This window comes from Procambarus clarkii, chromosome 32, assembly GCF_040958095.1.
Source record: "Procambarus clarkii isolate CNS0578487 chromosome 32, FALCON_Pclarkii_2.0, whole genome shotgun sequence".
NCBI lineage: Eukaryota > Metazoa > Arthropoda > Malacostraca > Decapoda > Cambaridae > Procambarus > Procambarus clarkii.
Window position 1 is genome coordinate 28,999,530 of NC_091181.1, and position 17,726 is coordinate 29,017,255.

The 17,726-nt window shown below is 39.7% G+C and overlaps 2 protein-coding genes across 12 annotated transcripts in view; both read right to left on the bottom strand.

Annotated features, from left to right (window-relative positions):
• Positions 1-1,603: 1,603 nt before the first annotated feature.
• On the bottom strand, positions 1,604-8,896 carry LOC123759323 (bifunctional purine biosynthesis protein ATIC). The gene is made up of 13 exons (XM_045744220.2): positions 8,741-8,896; positions 7,371-7,492; positions 5,681-5,830; positions 5,320-5,531; positions 4,842-5,017; positions 4,492-4,652; positions 4,216-4,371; positions 4,040-4,129; positions 3,117-3,245; positions 2,843-3,009; positions 2,564-2,667; positions 2,005-2,165; positions 1,604-1,857 (listed from the first exon to the last, which is right to left on the bottom strand). The coding sequence occupies exons 1-13, from the start codon at positions 8,760-8,762 to the stop codon at positions 1,738-1,740; spliced, it is 1,770 nt and encodes a 589-aa protein (XP_045600176.2). The 5' UTR covers positions 8,763-8,896; the 3' UTR covers positions 1,604-1,737.
• Positions 8,897-14,651: 5,755 nt separating this feature from the next.
• Positions 14,652-17,726, bottom strand: part of OtopLa (Otopetrin-like a) — a 417,531-nt gene continuing 414,456 nt past the window's right edge. For all 11 annotated transcript variants that reach the window (XM_069335072.1, XM_069335071.1, XM_069335068.1 and 8 more), the window contains one exon: positions 14,652-16,846. In XM_069335072.1, the coding sequence (XP_069191173.1) occupies positions 16,712-16,846 (135 nt within the window). In that variant the 3' untranslated portion in view covers positions 14,652-16,711. The remainder of the gene's footprint in view (positions 16,847-17,726) is intronic.

Sequence of the window (17,726 nt, forward strand, 5' to 3'; positions counted from 1 at the left end):
CCACCATAGAGCCACAATTAAGGGGCAGGACACCCAACAAGAAGCTATCGCCGATCATGCTGGGGGCCCCCCACCAGGGGTGCGTCATGAGTATACGCCCCACAAACGCCACCTTAAGGACCGTCAGTCCGTCGAGATCGGGTTCAGTGACAAAAGGAGAATCGACAATAAAAGGGTCCCCTCGCTCTCTACGTTGGTTACTAAAGTTCTACGGGCACACAAGTATGCCTACCCAAGCACCCGGGCATCAAAATAGAAGTCCAAAAGAATAATCAAAACTAGCAAAAGGTCGGCAAGAAACGACAAGTAGATAGGAGAAGAGGGGGGAGAAAAACGAAATAAGGAAAAGAAAAAGCGATCCGGCACAATTGAAGAAGACAGCGACAGGAGCATAAGGCCACAAAAGGACAGAGGACTGTCCCATGGAGCATCACACTCCGGCAGTCAACCACCAAGCCTCCCCTCACGGCATCAACAGGCCGGATGGGGAGGGGGAGTAATACATAACTCATTTGTATTTTTTCTATTTGTTATATATCAAATACATTCCCTAATGTTAATATCTTATTACTTCATCAATGTCCAAAACTTTTTTTTTTTTGTTTATTATCCAATTTTGGTGTAACCTTCACATCCTGGAGAAGTGCATACCAGTCCCTAAGTATGTGAAGGGAGAATTAAATTGGTCAACTAATAAATCAGTCACAAAGCACAGAACTTGGGACTTCAAATTTATTTAGGCCGATTTTCAGATTTCAAGACTATTTTTCTTTGTCTCTTTAGGGCATTTTTGATTAGGAGATCAGTTTAAGTATAAACTGTTGGGGGGGAAAAAAAAAAAAATTATATCCCCCAAATCATTATAGTAATTACTTTTGGTGGGGGGTGGGGTTACGTTTTATTTTACTCCAACACATTGACCTACAACGGTCACATTCAAGTACGAATGCCAAACAATGTTTATTAAACCTTACAAGCAAATTCATTAATTACAACTGCCTTATAATTGAGGTTATCGACAACAAATATGTAAAACTAGAATTTCAATTTTCTTCAGTATCCAAAAATCTAGTTTCTGACCAATTCTCTCCATTTTTATATATAGTGTGCACAGCTGTCTGTTCTACAATCTCTATAGAATTTATTTTTTCCATGAACACTAAACGTATGGAGTTTACAATTTGTTTTCTAACTTTACGCATACTATTTCAAATGCCATATTTATTTATTTTTCCCCCCAAACTGTACTGAAAACCTATATTCTAAATATATGAAAATAAAGATGTTATGCTATTCTGAGATCACAACACCAAATGAACATTTGATGATCAAGTGTTTTATATTTTTTGCAGCCAATTTCAAAACCAAAAGTTTCCAATATTAAATTTTATAATTATCATCTTCAAGTTACATTGGTATCCTTTAGACCAAGTTTGCGCATTTGTCTAGTAGATTATGTATAAAACATTTGAAAGCGTCTCGGCAAATTTTGAAAACAGAGCTACTGTATATGTACGACTTCACGAGACATTTTGCACAGCTTAAGGGTTAAAGAACCATCTTACCTGGGTACTACAATTTATCCAGGGTGTATAAACAGGGCTTCTTGAATACTTGAAGTAAAGTTTTATTGGCAATTACAAATACATTAAACTTCAAAACAATTAGGATTATGAAATAATTACCTTAACTGCATTCTGTCAAGGATAACCAAGACATTACAATGAAGCGAAGATACTAATGATGGAAAAGGCGGAGGTTTGTATGTACAAGAGTCATCGAGTGTTCATCACACGCCTCTACCACAATGTTGTCATTGGTAGATCCTGATGGACTGATGATGTAATCTACACCACTCTGGAATGTTTAGGATGCTTAGTAATGCTAACACTGGTAGGTTCTCCAATACTTAGAGATATACAAGTCAAGCTTGCCAAGCATTTTATTTGATAAAGTTAAATATACTTTAAGAGTTGAAAGACAAACGATGCAAGTTAAACATACCTGTTTTGCTCTATCAACATTATCTCTAAATGGGAAGAAAGCATCTGAAGACAGTGCAACACCACTCAATTTCTTTGCCCACAAATCTTTTTCTTCTTGTGTAAGGGGAGCCGGAACTTCTTCAAGCACAGCTGCAAACTGGGACTCCGGCATATCTTTCCCTAATTTTGAAAATTAGTGTGGTAAATACAGTATTAAAATTCTACACACATTACAAGTTTCTCCATTTTAGAACAAAATTTAACAATTTGTACAGAAACCTCTGTACAAATTTTTTTACATAATGAGACATACAAAATTTATTATAGGCTTCACATTTCCTTGGCAACTGGGTATTAAAAAAAAAATTAAAAAGCCAATATTCAGTACAAGTAGTATTACTGCATTTACCAAGTTCAGCAGAACACAAATCTAGCCAGACATAGGGGAAACTTAGGTTGGAAATCAGGTAGAAAAATAAAGACTAGATCATTTATACTATTGTTCCCAATATTAATACTTTAGGTGTCACCCCTAAAAAAAATTTATACCCATTTGATAGAATTTTTAAAATACTCACCCACAGTACCAGAGACAAAGTTGTCAATGGCATTAGACTTTTCTGCTCTCTTCACTCCATCCTTAAACTTCATGCCCAACACACGAGGATGATGACGTAACCACCTAAGAATTTATCAGTTCTAAAGTACTGTACAACAGCAAAAACAAAAGTTAAAAAAAAAAAGTGTGCTATTTTTAGTACTTTCAACCAGAATGTGGCATTAGCTACTTCAGTACCTAGTCATAATGAAAATTATGCTCTAGTTCAACTGTAGTGACCATAAACACCAATACTTGCCAGTTGTTGGTCTTGTCTCCTGCAAGTCTTGTGCAATGAATACGAGATTGCTGACCTGCACCAATTCCTACCACCTGCCCATTTTTAGCATAGCAAACAGAGTTGGACTGTGTGTACTTTACTGCAATGGTTGCAACGATGAGATCACGAGTGGCTTCTTCAGTCAGCTGGAAGAAAAGGTTTACAAATAAAAAAAAAAAAAAATTATTTCAAGATATGGGGTTGTATGTAGGAAACTGACATTTTACAGTGCCTGCCCAGGAAAGTTTTGTACCTTTTTGTTTTTAGATACAATGTTACCAAGAAGCTCGGGCGTTATTAAAGCGTCATTCCTCCCTTGCTCCAGAGTCAGACCAAATATGGTACGACGCTCTTGAAGACTTCCCTCATATGCAGGATCCATCTGTCATGACAAAATCAAGATTCAGAATCAAGTACGCCATTGGCCAAGTACATTTTACAAGCAATAACGCGGCACTTTATTAGTTTGGAGCCGTTCAAGTGTTTATGCCAAATGGTTAAAGGAGTAATGTTTAACCAGCTGTTTGCTAAGAATTACTGAACAAAAACACATCACAAGGCAACAGAATTTGGCCTTACAGGAGGAAAGGAACAATGTACCTAGGTGTGGCAAACTTAAACTTGTTGAATGAAGGTTATGAGAACATTTTTAAACCAAAGGCAAAAAAAAAACTAAATACCACTACTTTGGCAAACAAAAATCTCAAATCATGTACAGGTAAGGTTAGAATAAATTTGCATTTATTAAACCATTTAGGTTAGGAATAATTTATGCATGCTACACTTTTAAACTTAAACTAAAAAGTCTAGTAAAAATGCTTTCACAAGCATTTTTTGGTGGTTTGGAACTAAATGATCCAGTTTATTCTTTGTCGGAAAGTTATTCTGTACATAGCCTTCTGGAATTAATCATGTTTCAGCACCAAGGTACTGTTTTTTTTTTTTTTTTAACTTTACCACTAGCCAATTTAATGAACATTAGCAAAAGTAATGTAAACTAGAGTGGTAAATATTGCTATACATAGTCTAGTAAGAATTTGTCATAAGGTCAGCGCCGCCTCCACAAATATTTAACTTCAGTTTAATTCTTTGCACACCATAATATGCCAACTAGTTTTTTTTTTTTTTTTTTTGGGGGGGGGGGGGGGTAGGGGGTCAAACTTTAACCTCACTTGCCTGCAAGATACAGTAGTTTCCACCTTTTTTCTTCTTTAAAAGTGCCAAGGCCTCAGCCGAGTACCCAGGAGCAACAACACCATCTGACACCTGTGAACATCAAAGTATCAAAATTAGATGCTCTATAGTAAATTATGAACATTATTAAAGCAGAAGCATTAGGGTTCAGAACTTACCTCCCTAGATATAATCTTTGCCGTAAGAAGATCACATTCATCCGAAAGAGCCACAAAATCTCCAAACGAAGACATACGATCGGCTCCTCTGGCCCTAGCATAAGCAGTCGCCAGGGGTGTCAGGTCTTCTAGGTCATCCACCATGCATACCTTCATCTGAACCATGGACAATTAAAGACATTTCAGACAAATATTTATGGCCAGTGTAGTTTATGCACTTCATTGTATCAATGCAGCAAGGGATTCAAGATTGAGATTAGTGGGAGATCAACTTGCCTCTGTCTCATCTAGGGGATTAGCTACAGCAGCCCCAGCGGGAGATACATGCTTGAATGAAGCGGCAGCAGGTAGGTCAAGGGCAGCACGAAGTTCTTTGACTAACTGCCAGGCATTTAGAGCATCACAGAGGTTTATGAAGCCAGGGGATCCATTTACAGCTGTCAAAGAAGCATTTTGCTTTAAGTCCTGCAAACAGCCTGAAGGATCTTTAAAGTATTGCCACATTAACTTAAATGTCCCACACTCAAAGACATGCACCACAGTTCCAAGCCCAATACTCTTGTGCAAATTTATTAACAAAACTATTTAGGGGGGGGGGGGTAATGTGTGCGCATGTTATTACTCACTTGTTAGAGGAAGCTTAGCATCTTGAGTAAAGACTTGAGCAGGCTTTTGGTGTGGGTTCATGCCATAGCGAAGAGGCAATTGTGACACTCCGGCAGAGTAGGTTTTTCTAAAGTAGTCACTGATGTGATCATCATACTGGGCAGTGTGGGTAAATGCCTTTAGTGCCAACTTTTGCCTTAAAGGGGGAAGATAAAGGCATTAATAGGTTACTGCTCTGTATACACTAGTTAATTTAAGCATTTCAAAAAGCCCCATTAGATTCAAACACCAATTAAAAATGGTTTAAACATTTAGAAAAGACTTAAAAGCCCAGTGTTGGTAGTATGGTAGAGTAAATTATCAGTTCCAAAGACTGGGAAAGTTTACTCCTTAATGCAGTCAACATGTTCACTCACATTTTAGTCAAACCAAGATCTACACCCTTTCCAGATTAAATGTAGTCAATTTTATTTTTCGGTACATAAAACTAACACTTGCCTCGTTTCAGGTAAAGTGTCTCCAGTTTTCAGTTCTTCTATAACCAAGTCATAATCCAGAGGATCACAGACAACAGTGACACGACTATGATTCTTGGCAGCAGCACGGAGGAGTGTTACGCCACCTATGTCAATGTTCTCTACCGCCTCTTCCACAGTAACACCCGCTTTGCCGATTGTCTTCACAAATGGGTAGAGGTTACACACTACAACCTGTGTTTAGGTAAACCACGATTGCAATTTTATAAATTTGCCTACTTAATTTTAGGGGGGAGAAAACTAAAATACGTAAATAGTACTGTATACAGGTACTGTATTTAAATAAACATGAAAATTTTAACCATATAGCTACCAAAACTTGCCTGGATGATGTCAATATTTCTGGCCTTAAGATCGGCAAGGTCAGCTGCAGTGTCTCTGGCAAGGATGCCACCATGGATGGTGGGATGAAGCGTCTTTACACGTCCTCCCAACATCTCTGCTGCTCCAGTTACTTCAGCTACTTCAGACACCTAAACCCCATTTTAAAAATGGTCATTATATGCCAAATCACTAGTTCCAAACCCAAGCATTTCCGCGTTACGTAAATTTCGTAGGATGTTAGTACATTAAGCGACAGATATAAAATTTTAGCCCTCCAATTTACACACAGCAGTACTGTAATGCCAATAAGGAAACTAAAAAAAACTTTTTAGCTTGCAAGCAAAACTTTTGTATTTTTCTTCTAGTCAAGGTAGAACTTGTTTGGTTTGAAGCCAAGGATGCACCGTTTATTAAATACTAGTGTCAAGTACATTACTTTATGCTTTTATTTCAAGATGACAAAACTTCACTAATACCTCGAAATGCATTCAATTTTTTGGGGAAAAGCCAAGTGTATCACTTGGCTGCTTTTCTTTTGGGGGGAGGGGGTTGGAAAGTTTGTACAGGTATACTACATATAGTATATTTAAGGTCACATGTGATCATCAAATGAAGGAATTAATATACTGTATACACATTTCCTTAGTTTTAAAAGACATGCACAGGAAGGTCTACCTAAATTAGAAGGCTATGAACATTCAAGAACTTTGTCTTCATACTGGCAACCCTGTTTATATATGGCACTTAACAGCCCTAAAGGTTTTGTGCATGCCAGTTAATGTTCCACCAGCCTACCAAATTTCTTGAAATTTCAAGATGGTTGGGTTTAAAATCTATTTTACATAGAAATCACCTTTAATTAAGAAAAATTCTCCAGGTAACCTAAATATTTCTGCAATTTTAATGGCAAAGCAAGGACTTTTGTAAATTAGTAGCATCAAAAATATATATGGTAGCATACCTCTAAACAGGTGGTGCATAACTTTTACATTTTTAGAATAGATTTTTTAAACCAGAAAATTAAGCCAAAATGTACAACACACAGTAGATGCACAATGACCAGAGGTCGAAGTTTTCAGTCACTTGAGGAATGAACGTTTCCCCAAATATATTTCTTAGGAAGATTTTTGGGGACGTGTGTACCCATGAAATACGACTAAAAACTAACAGTAAATACAATCTTTGATATCAGCTATTAACAGCCAGTGTTACCAATACCTGGTTTCCACCACCACATTATAGCAGTCTACAAATTAATGATGTACAGTACCTATACCAATTGTCCAGCTAAAAATAAAAATTAGACGATTTCCAAGGAAAGTAAGCGTGTTTTCCTGTACTTAAAATCCTAGTCAAGTATCCCAAGTTTGTTTCAACGTTTTAAACATTGTTCCATCTTTACCAGGGACCATAACTAGAGGTATGCAACTCATTACCTTTAACTATCAAGTCTGGTAATAAAAGTTTACTAGAATATCATTAACCTAACATTTAGCTTTCAGAACTTAAGCGTTCAGGCAAGAGCCCATTGGGGGCTTACCTTCTCCCCCTCACAGGTTTGGTTCAAGATGCACAATAAATCTAGTCATCTTAATTTGCACCAAATTCTTACCTTTACTTAAAACCACAGTTATTTAAGTCTTGCAAAATAAATTAGTCATTACATTCCAAATTCACAAGTGTACCTACCTGGAGTCCAGCATCCTTCAATTTTGTAGCTGTGCCACCAGAAGCCACAAGTTTTAGACCGGCAGTAGTCAATCCTTTCGCAAGTTCCACCAGCCCAGTCTTATCCGATACACTCAACAAAGCTGCAAAAATCAAGGAATTTTTAGAGGTCTTTTCTACCAAGATGTCAGATTGAAAGGAAAGTAGGTTGGGGCCCTTACTCTGAGTAGTTATACCAAGGAGAATGGTGTTCTAAAAGTGTTTAAAAAACCCAATTATCCAGTCATACTGAATTTTAGAAGAAAAAAAAAAAAAAAAAGGGGGGGGGGGTGCATCCTCAGTCTACCATAAAATACTGAACAGTTTAAAACTTGTTTTTTTTTCAGCACAATTATAATGTCTAGTATCAGACAGGAAAACCATGTACCGTATATATATATACTATAGGATTTTTGACATCCCCCCCATCCAGTTCTAAACACTAATCTTCTCCAGGAATGGCATGCCTCCCTTCCACAAGGCTATGTGAATTAAATCTCATGTCCCTGGACGACAAACCAGTTAGGGGAAGACATGATTACCCCCCTATAAAATTCTCAGAACTTAACAGGGTAGACAAAAACTAGTTAGCATGGATGGAACACTAACAAGGGGTACACTGGAGGAAACCGAGTACCCAAGTACCCAAATGATCAAGAGAATTTGAGTGTCAGTAGTTTACAAATGGAATGCATTAGGCAGTGATGTGTATGCAGACTTCATACACAGTTTCAAATGTAGACATGATAAAACTCAATAGGGTCTGGAATCTGTACACCAGTCAATTGACAGTTAAGAGGTAGGACCAAGGAGCCAAAGCTCAACCTCCGCAAGCACAACTAGGCAAGTACAGTACTCCCAGGTACCCATTTATTGTCCAAAATGCTTTGCACAAGTGTATTAATAGTCATTTTATTTAAATAAATCTCTGCACCAAGTTTTTGGTATAACTTTACTAATAAAATATTAAAAAGGTGATGGGAAACGGTTTCAAACCATTTGTCGTGCCCAGGAGTCTAACCCGGGATCCCTGGGAGTGAGAATACAACAAAGTCAACTATACCAGTATTTTTGTAAAAACATACTTTAAATTAATACAGATTTATTAAAAGATTGAGCAAGGCGAGTTAAAAGAATAAAACGAAACTAGTACACTAGTGTTAAACCAAATAAAGTTAGCCAATAATAATCAATTACAGTAATCTAATTATAATCTTTATTCGAGCAGTGACAAGACTGCCACCAGCGGGAGGGTCTAATGGCCTGGTCGACCCCCGGTAACGACCCTCAAACAAGCACACCACTTGACATATTCATTTATGACAACGGAGGGTCCACACAGCAACACTCACCGAGCTTAGTGACAGATGCCATGGTATGTGTGTGTGCTAGAGACGAGGACGAGACACAACTGACGCTGGTGGCCGCCACCAGTACCCAAGACACCCGCCGCCGCCTCCACCACTGACGCCGCAGCTCCTCGACCACGCCCCCCCTCACCCGACCTGTCCGTTACCCTTCAATTACCTCCCAAAACAACCCCGGCTGTAACTACATAAGCCCATTACAACACTCACAATATGAGAGTAATAATATTATTAAACTATAAATACAACGTTTAAATATACCTGTGATACAATCGTGTGTCAGTAAGTCTGCTAAAATAACATGAAAAAGATTAAGCGGTAGCCAGGGGGCAGTGATCCGAAGAGTTACAACCTGTTGCTACCCACGTGGTTGTCTGGGGTGACCTTCGACCCCCCCTTCCCACTCCTCTCCCATATAACCCCACTTCCCCCTCCCCTACCAACAACCCCCCAAACCAAGCCCCCCTCCCCTTAACATATCACATTTCTCACGCACATTTCGTTTCCTCTCCAAAATGGTGCGACCATTGTGAGGCAGTGAACTCACCATACATGTAAAGTGCCTTGTACAGTGACTGTTATGAGCCTCTTGTTGAATAAAAGATTATTGATATGTATATGTAATTGTGTAAGTGATTCTATATATATGCACATGCGTATGTAACATTAACAACTACGTAACTAGCTTCAAAAGATTGTCACCTGCTTAGCTAAACGAGCTAAATGTGCCTCTGGGTGTAATGTGTCACTCTCTCGGACATTCTTGAATTAAAACGCATTATAAGACGACTTGTGCACCATATATATTATTTATTTATTTATTTATTTATTTATTTATTTATTTATATACAAGAAGGTACATTGGGTTTCTGCGAGTACATAGCATTGATGTTCTTACATTCTTGTAAAGCCACTAACACGCATAGCGTTTCGGGCAGGTCCTTAGTCTAACAGATAATTTTAAGTAGGTAATTTCTAGGAAAACTGAGAAATGTTAACAGGTACATTGTAAGAAAATTTGACGAAGATTAGTAGGTACATTATAGTAAAATTTGAGGGTTATCACCAAGGCACTTGGTAGGAAACTATAGGATGAAATTAGGTACTTTTTGGTTTTATTTTTTAATAAGGCGTAGATTGGACAGCTTTTCAAATCGTTAGGGATTGAGTTTCATACACTAGGTCCCTTTATTATACATAAACGTGTCTGTTTAGAGAGTCTGTTTATGATAGAGTACCAACAGCCTGACTGATCAACGGGACCTGTTACTGGTGGGGTTTATCTTGAGGTGGCGGGTTAGGCTATGACCGGCGTGTCTATGACTGACAGCAGGTGTGTAGGGTGTGATTAGCATACCCTATGTAGGGTATGCTAATCATAATCATAATCATAATTTGCAGCAAGGGGTCCGCAGAATTACCCAAAGCCACTACATGCTATGTACTCAAAGCCGCCTGGCATTACGTAAGTAATGACGAAATATGGTATATTTATTTACTACAAAGTTGGTGCTGAATGCAGAACATGAAAACCCTATGTATACTCTGAAATAATCTCATTCCATAATGAAATAAGAAGTAAATATGTGGCGGGTAACACCATAGGAAGTCGACGCTCCAAGCGACAATGTTGTGGAGCACTTTAAAGCTCTCGCGGCGCTCGAGAGCGTTACCAATTTTTCTCTTGAGTCCGCGTAACGGACTCGCTCACGAGTCACGAGAAAAAATACTTCTATAAAATCCATTTTTCATCCGATCGACTTGGGGATAGTTTAAAAATGTGCGCCATGAAATTTTCGTTTTCTCTAATAGCCGCATGGCCTATTTGAGAGAACGGCATGGCATTGCATAACGTGGTAAGACCATTGTATTGTTGACACGACGAGTATAATCGACATAGTTTTTTATTTGGTGCCGGTCTAACGCATCCTTGTGTTACATTTTATATTTATGATCTTATAGAACATTCTATTGTAAACACATTGCTATGAAAATGAAATACGTACATCGAAAATTAAGGTCAGAACAGTGAAAAGAGTATATACTTTTCAATAGGGGTTTCGCCGATGTGCCATCGGGTGTGCAGCAACGGGTAACACTTTGGCCACTTCCCACACTCTTGCGGGTGGGCCGCGATCATGATTCTACATCCATATGCATATGTCCGCGTAGAGAATTTTATTGTGATTTCAGTGATACCAAATTTAATGCTGTAGGACAAGTGTGGAGTTGACAACCTTGAAAAGAGTAGAAACATTTCGTCGCTGCTTGGTGCTCACAGGCTAGTGATCGATCGACGTAGTTCTTTATTTGGTGCTGGTCTAACTCATGCGTTGGTGACATTTTATACGTATGTTCTTCTAGAACATTCTATTGCGAACACATTACTACAAAAATGAAATACATACATTGAAAATTAAGGTCAGGACAGTGAAAAAGAGTATACATTTTTCAGTGTTGCTGCTCCATCGCCCAAAACGCCATGCATACAAGGGGCAAGTTTTTTTTCGTTCGCCGGGCGCTCGAAAGTGCTAGCGATGAAAGTGATGTGTAGCGAGTAATCCTTATACTCGCTCCATTATCTCATTATCTTAATGTCATAACTAATTAGCACTAACTACACAAGCTATAATCCTATCCCTAATTACAGGTAACAGTTCTCACATCCTCCTATCCTAGTATCTTGAGAGAATTTCGGGGCTTTAGTGTCCCCGCGGCCCGGTCCTCGACCAGGGCTCTGTAGACCCTGCTGCATTAGGCCTCGACCTTGCTCCTCCTCCTCACCCTCCCGACTACTCCCCTCAGCTTCCCTCCCTCCCTCTGGTTAGGTCAAGCCCCAAGCCCCCATTGGTGACCACCTGCCAAAACTAGAAGACAGATGAAAGAGGTGATATGATCACTACGTACAAAATAGTGACAGGAATTTATAAAATCGATAGGGAAGATTTCTAGAGACCTGGAACTTTAAGGACAAGAGGTCATAGATTTAAACTAGCTAAATACAGATGCCAAAGAAACATAAGAAAATTCACTTTTGCAAACAGGGTGGTAGACGGTTGTCCCCCTCTTGCCTCTGTCTGGGATTCCCCCTTCTTTGTTTCCAGTTTGTCGTGTCTCCTGTATCTTCTTCCTCGTCTCTGATCCTCCTTCCCATCCTTCTCCTCCGTCTCTAAGCTCTCCATGCCGCCTGTCGGTTCGGGCTGATGTCCATCGCTCTCCCAACGGTCATCGTGTTTGCTCTCGTTCTACTTCTCCTGTCAAGATGCTAGAATCTGTTGCCCAGTACGTTGTTGCTTGGACGCCTGTCTCTTTGAGTCAGAAGCATAAGGCTGGCTCCTCTCCTTCCTCCTCCCCAGCAGTTTGCTAAGGCAAACTGGAACCTATTTACCCCTCAGTGCTGCTCTGTCTGACCTCTCCCTTCTGCCTCTCCCTCGCTTTCTCCTCCTTTTTCATGATATCGACTTCGACACTGCCCTCCACTCTATTCCTCGCTCTTCCTCTCGGGGACCACGGAAGTGTTTTTCCTGGTGGAATGCAGACTGTGCTCGGGCTGTCCGCTGTAAGCGTGCAGCCTGGAAGAGAGACCACTGCTGGCAGACGGCCGATCCTTTTGTTTCGAAAGGCGAGTGCGGTGGCCCGTAGGGCCATCTGTACGGCTAAACGTGAATGTTGGATGTTTTTATGTCTCCACCATTACATCCGAAACTCCTCTGCCGCAGATCTGGAAGCATGTCCGCAAAATAGCGGGTAAGTTCGTTCCCGATGTCTCGCCGGTCCTTCATCTCCGTGGTAATCTTGTGGCGGACCCGTTGCAGGTCGCTACTGAACTGAGTTCCCACCTTTCTTCTGTTAGCTCTGGTTCTCATCTTCCTTGATCTTTCCTTCATAAACCTGTCCTTGAATCTCGTCCTTTAGATTTCTGCACTCATCTCTGACTTCCCTATAACGATCCCTTCTCTCTCTGAACTTCGGTCTGCCCTGGCCCTCTGCGGTTCTACGGCGGCAGGCTTCGATGGCATTCATTGAGATGCTTCGCTATCTCCCTCTGTGCACGTCTCGGTATTTACTGAGTCTATATAATCGGATCTGGGAGTTGTCGTCAGTCCCTGAGGACTGGCTCGATGCCGTTGTTCCTCTCTGTTCAAAAACCAGGGTCTCTGGAGGACATCCCCCTAAGGACTTTCGCCCTATTGCCCTCAAGAGTTGTCTGCAAACTCTGAATGTATGGTTAATGTTCGTCTAATGTGGTTCTTGGAACACCATCACCTCTCCCCTTCTCAAAATGGTTTCTGCAAGTGTCACAGCACAAGAGATGTCCTGGTGAACTTGGTCTATATTCGTACTGCTTTTGCTGCGAAGACCTCCGTTGTTGCCATCCTTTTTGACCAAGAAAAGGCTTATGACACTGCTTGACGATATATTCTGTCCCAACTTCATTCTTTTGGCCTTCGTGGTAATCTCCCTCTCTTTCTCCAAAGCTTCCTCTCTCGTCGTTCCTTTCGAGTGAGGCTTGGTGCTGCTCTCTCTGCCTCTTTTCAGCAATACGAAGGTGCCCTCCAAGGTAGTGTTCTGAGCACTACTCTCTTTCTGGTTGCCCTCAATGGTCTTCTGTCCTCTCTTCCTTCTGGCATCTTCTCTGCTCTCTGTCGACGATCTTACCCTTTGCTGTTGGGCTGATGATTCGCCTCTCTTTCAACACCGGCTTTTACTTGCGGCCACCGATCATGGCTTTAGGTTCTCTACATCAAAGACTTGTGCTGGGACTTTTACTCGGAAGCGTGTCGTTCTTCGTCCTTCTTTGTCGCTTTATGGTCACCCCATTGTGTACAAGGATTCCGCTAAGCTTTTGGGGTTGATTTTTGACACTCGTTTGTCTTGGTCGCCCCAGATCTGTTGCCTCTGAGTTGAATGCTCTAAGGCCCTTACCCTCCTTCAGGTGTTGTCCCATACTTCTTGGGGAGCAGATAGGCGTGCACTCCTCGCTTTAAATTCCTCTCTTGTCCTGTCTAAACTCGATTATGGTTGCCCTGCTTACTCGTCTGCTTCTCCTTCTACTCTTCGCCTTCTTGATGCTTTGCACCATACTGGGTTGCGCCTCAGTTCTGGTGTCTTTCGTTTGACTCCCATCCTCAACTTGTAGCTCCATAACTTGGCATTTATTCAGTGTGCCATTGTACACAGCTGTCTGTTCTACAATCCTATTAAAATGGATTTTTCATAAACCCTAAACGTTTGGAGCTGTACATTTTTTGTTTTCTAAATTTGGCGCACATTTCAAATGCCACAGTGACGATTTTTTTTTTTTTTTACAGTAAACTGAACTGAAAACCTATATTCTAAATCTATGAAAATGAAGATCATATGCTATTCTGAAAGCAATATAACACCAAATGAACAATTAGTGATATTTTATATTTTTGCAGTTGATTTGAAAATCTGAAGTTTTCAATATTCAATTTTATCACTTTTTTTTCTTATTTTTTCAAGTTATGTTTTATGATCATTTACACAAAGTTGCAGGATTTGCTAGTAGATTATGCAAAAAAAAAATTGGCAAGCGTTTGAGAACTTGAATTTGTGGTACCATCAGGTCCTGTCGTATATATATGCCATGCACAGTTTAAGGTTTTAATAGCCGACAACCTCCCAGGTGCACAAATTTTTTTTCCTTCAAATGTTAGTGTTCCTGATCATAGGGAGGGGCAAGGGACATTTGTATACGACATAATTAAGCCAAGATGGGGTGAAGAAATTTGGCACAGTACAGGCACTGATTCAGAGGCAGTCTGCTCCAGATCATACTGCATACAGATCATTAAAGATTTCTCTGATCTTTGAATGGCTTGCTACTTTATTCGGCCACGTAAATTAAAATACCAAGGATAAGTAAAAAACATTTTATGGTACGAACATTTATATTTAATGCAGTAAACATAGTAGGTGGCCTGTCCACTGTGTCTCAAGACAATTCATCATGATTTCATGAGAATTCTGAGCATCTATTAACCTGGTGGGAAAAATGGTCCTCATGGGTGTCTTATCACAACCAGGTAATATGATGCAGAAAAGATAAAATATGGCAGTGTAAATTTATTCATAGTAATGCAAAACCCAATACTGCTGATGAACTGGACACACAGCAGTGCTCAACAGGCCAGACTTCTTGTATAACACGGCATGAAGACTTGCTCCAGATGAAGTTCACAGAGGCTTGCCACGCACAAAAGAGCTACGAGTCATGGCTACAAGTCTTGCAATACGAGAACAGTCCGGTTTGTGACTTGCTCGTGAATACAAAATACGCATATTCAAAAAATGCAAAATCCATGTAAAACTTTTGCTAAAGGTCATCCTACTTATTGTCGTGTTTCCAAACCCCAAAATGTGAGATGCACAAATGGTACACAAGTTCTTATATGGTCAATACTCACTTATTCACCAAGATTTATTTATTAAAGCTACTAGCTACAGAGAAACAAAAGGGAGCCAAAAAATATATTCTATATTTTGATGAAATTTTTTTGGAAAATAGGGCTTGCATGCGTTATTGTCTTATAGCCTTGATATATTTTTTAATAAACTCGACTGCCAATCAAATCATTTGGTTATTCTCGGTAGCTCTTGCCTAATATAGGACAGGTACAATTAACACACACTTCATACAAATTGTTCTGGATAAGATATCTGATAAACTTGCTCCAGTACAGTACTTTGTGCTTCTTGAGAAGTCTTGTGGTAGGTACTTGAGCAAAGTCTCATCAGTTACAGCGTGTGAAATTAATCACACTACACAATCTTCACTCACAATATAAAAGACAAATGAAATACTTTCCACCTTGCACAAATACAATCATGTACTATGGAGAAATACTGAGATTGGTCAAACAGCAAGACAGCCATATGGTATTTACAAAAAGCAGCCACTGTGTTATACAAACACATAACTACAGCAACAGGAGTTCTAAGTCTAACGGTAAACATAATCAGGAAGTGCTGCTGGATAAACACATCATGGAGTGAGCCTTATATATACAAATTGGAAAAGGAAGGGGGAAGGGAGGGTGGATTTGTGACTTTGTAGCTGCCGGAGACTCATTCTGAACACATTTATTTGGTGGATCTCGACCAGCTGAATTTTTTTGCCTGTTCTTAACAAATTCATTGCAGTTTTACTCTAAAAGCAAGTAAAATGTTATCTCGTGCACAGGATAAATTTGAACAGCAGATAATTTGCAATACTGGGGAAAAAAAAAAGCCTGATCAGGACCCACGAGCAAAGGGTAGGCGAGTTCTCCATGCGACTTAGACTATTGTACACTATTACTGCAGATAACAAAAAGCATTTGCCAGACTTAAAGCTTGGGTAAGCATCTACAGTATTTACAGCATTGAGGCATAACTTACAACACAGAGTCTGATAGCCTTCACACGCAGTTACACTGGGAATACTGATTTGAAAAACGAAGTACTGGAAATCCAATATAGCAATCCTCACATGAAAAACATTTAAATTTCCTTCATTGAAATGCAGGAAACCGTTCATGAGAAACATTTAATACAATATTAAGAAATAACACTGTCCATAGCATCATTGCTGCTTGTACTTTTGTGATTTTCCATTGAAAATGGCACATTTTGATGTGGAACAATTGGAGAATATGCAAACCCTGTCTGTTTGATGAATATTTCACTGCAATATGTTTAGAGTAAATACTCTAAATAGGATCTTGCTAGATCATAAGACAGAAAAAAAACTGTTTATATGATACTGAAGAGTGAAACTTTATGTTCAGAGCGTTGGTCCAAGGCTGGTGGAGGACTAGTAGGTGTGTGAAGCATAGGTTCCATTTCCGGGGGTGGGTTGTCAGGGACCCCTCGGGCCACTCCGTTGGTATGGATAAAGCAACTACTGATGCTGTGGACCGTCGTGGTGGGCGGCGGCCTACCTGGTAAACCTCATTCAATACGGGTCTTGTATGAATTCTTCCAGATGGCAGCCAAGACCACAGTGGAATGGAAGCGATGGAAGATAGCCAGTGGTAGGGTGCATCTCAGTAGAATTGTCCAAGGGAGGTCACCAAAGAACTCCAGCTAAAAAAATAAAAAAAAAAGTTATTAAAATGCAGCATTTTGTAATTAATGTTGCTAAATGTTTTACACTATAAAGATTGGTCCAAACTCACCCAGCCCTCTCAGCCTTTCATTTAGCTGTATGTGCAATCTGTACTGATTAACCATTACAAGTTTCTTAAGCTAAGATTTTGTATAAAAATATTTTCAAATAAATGTTCCTGGTATAAATGCACAACTTTGTATATACATTATGGTTTATACATGGCACAGGTAAAATTACAACTTTGTATACATCATAAATAACTTATTTACAATTAATTTGGAAAGTTTCATACATCAGCATCAGAAAGTCTCCTGTGCTTCATGTCACTTTCTACAGGATCACTGTCAAAGCAACAGTGCTTGCCTAGAATAGTATTTCAACATTAATATGTGATATTAAATTCCAATTAGTTTTTGTATCTATATCTTTGGTGCCTTTTACCCTCTGGCAACTTCCCATCTAAGAGGGGTTAATCTCGATGCAGAAAGGGCATTTCCAATTCCTTCAAGCATTATAAACAACTACAGTACATGGAGGATTCAGGATTTGCTTGCTGGAGGGTCGGCTGTGCTCTCCAGTTGCACAGGGTCGGCTGTGCTCTCGTTGCACCAGGTACAAATAGATTTTCGTTTCCTGTTTCTTCGTTTTGTGTGCTTGCAAATAACGCACTCACATATACCCTTGGCTTTAGTATCTATAGGTAGTATGTAGCCAAGTTTGTGAAGCGTAAGGTAGTCTTGAAAAGATTATAGGAAAAGATAAATTTGTCAGGTAGTCTTGAAACGATTGCTTTGTAAGGTCCCTCATTGGAAGAGATTCAGGTATTCTGGAAAAAATTCAGCAATTCTGGATATT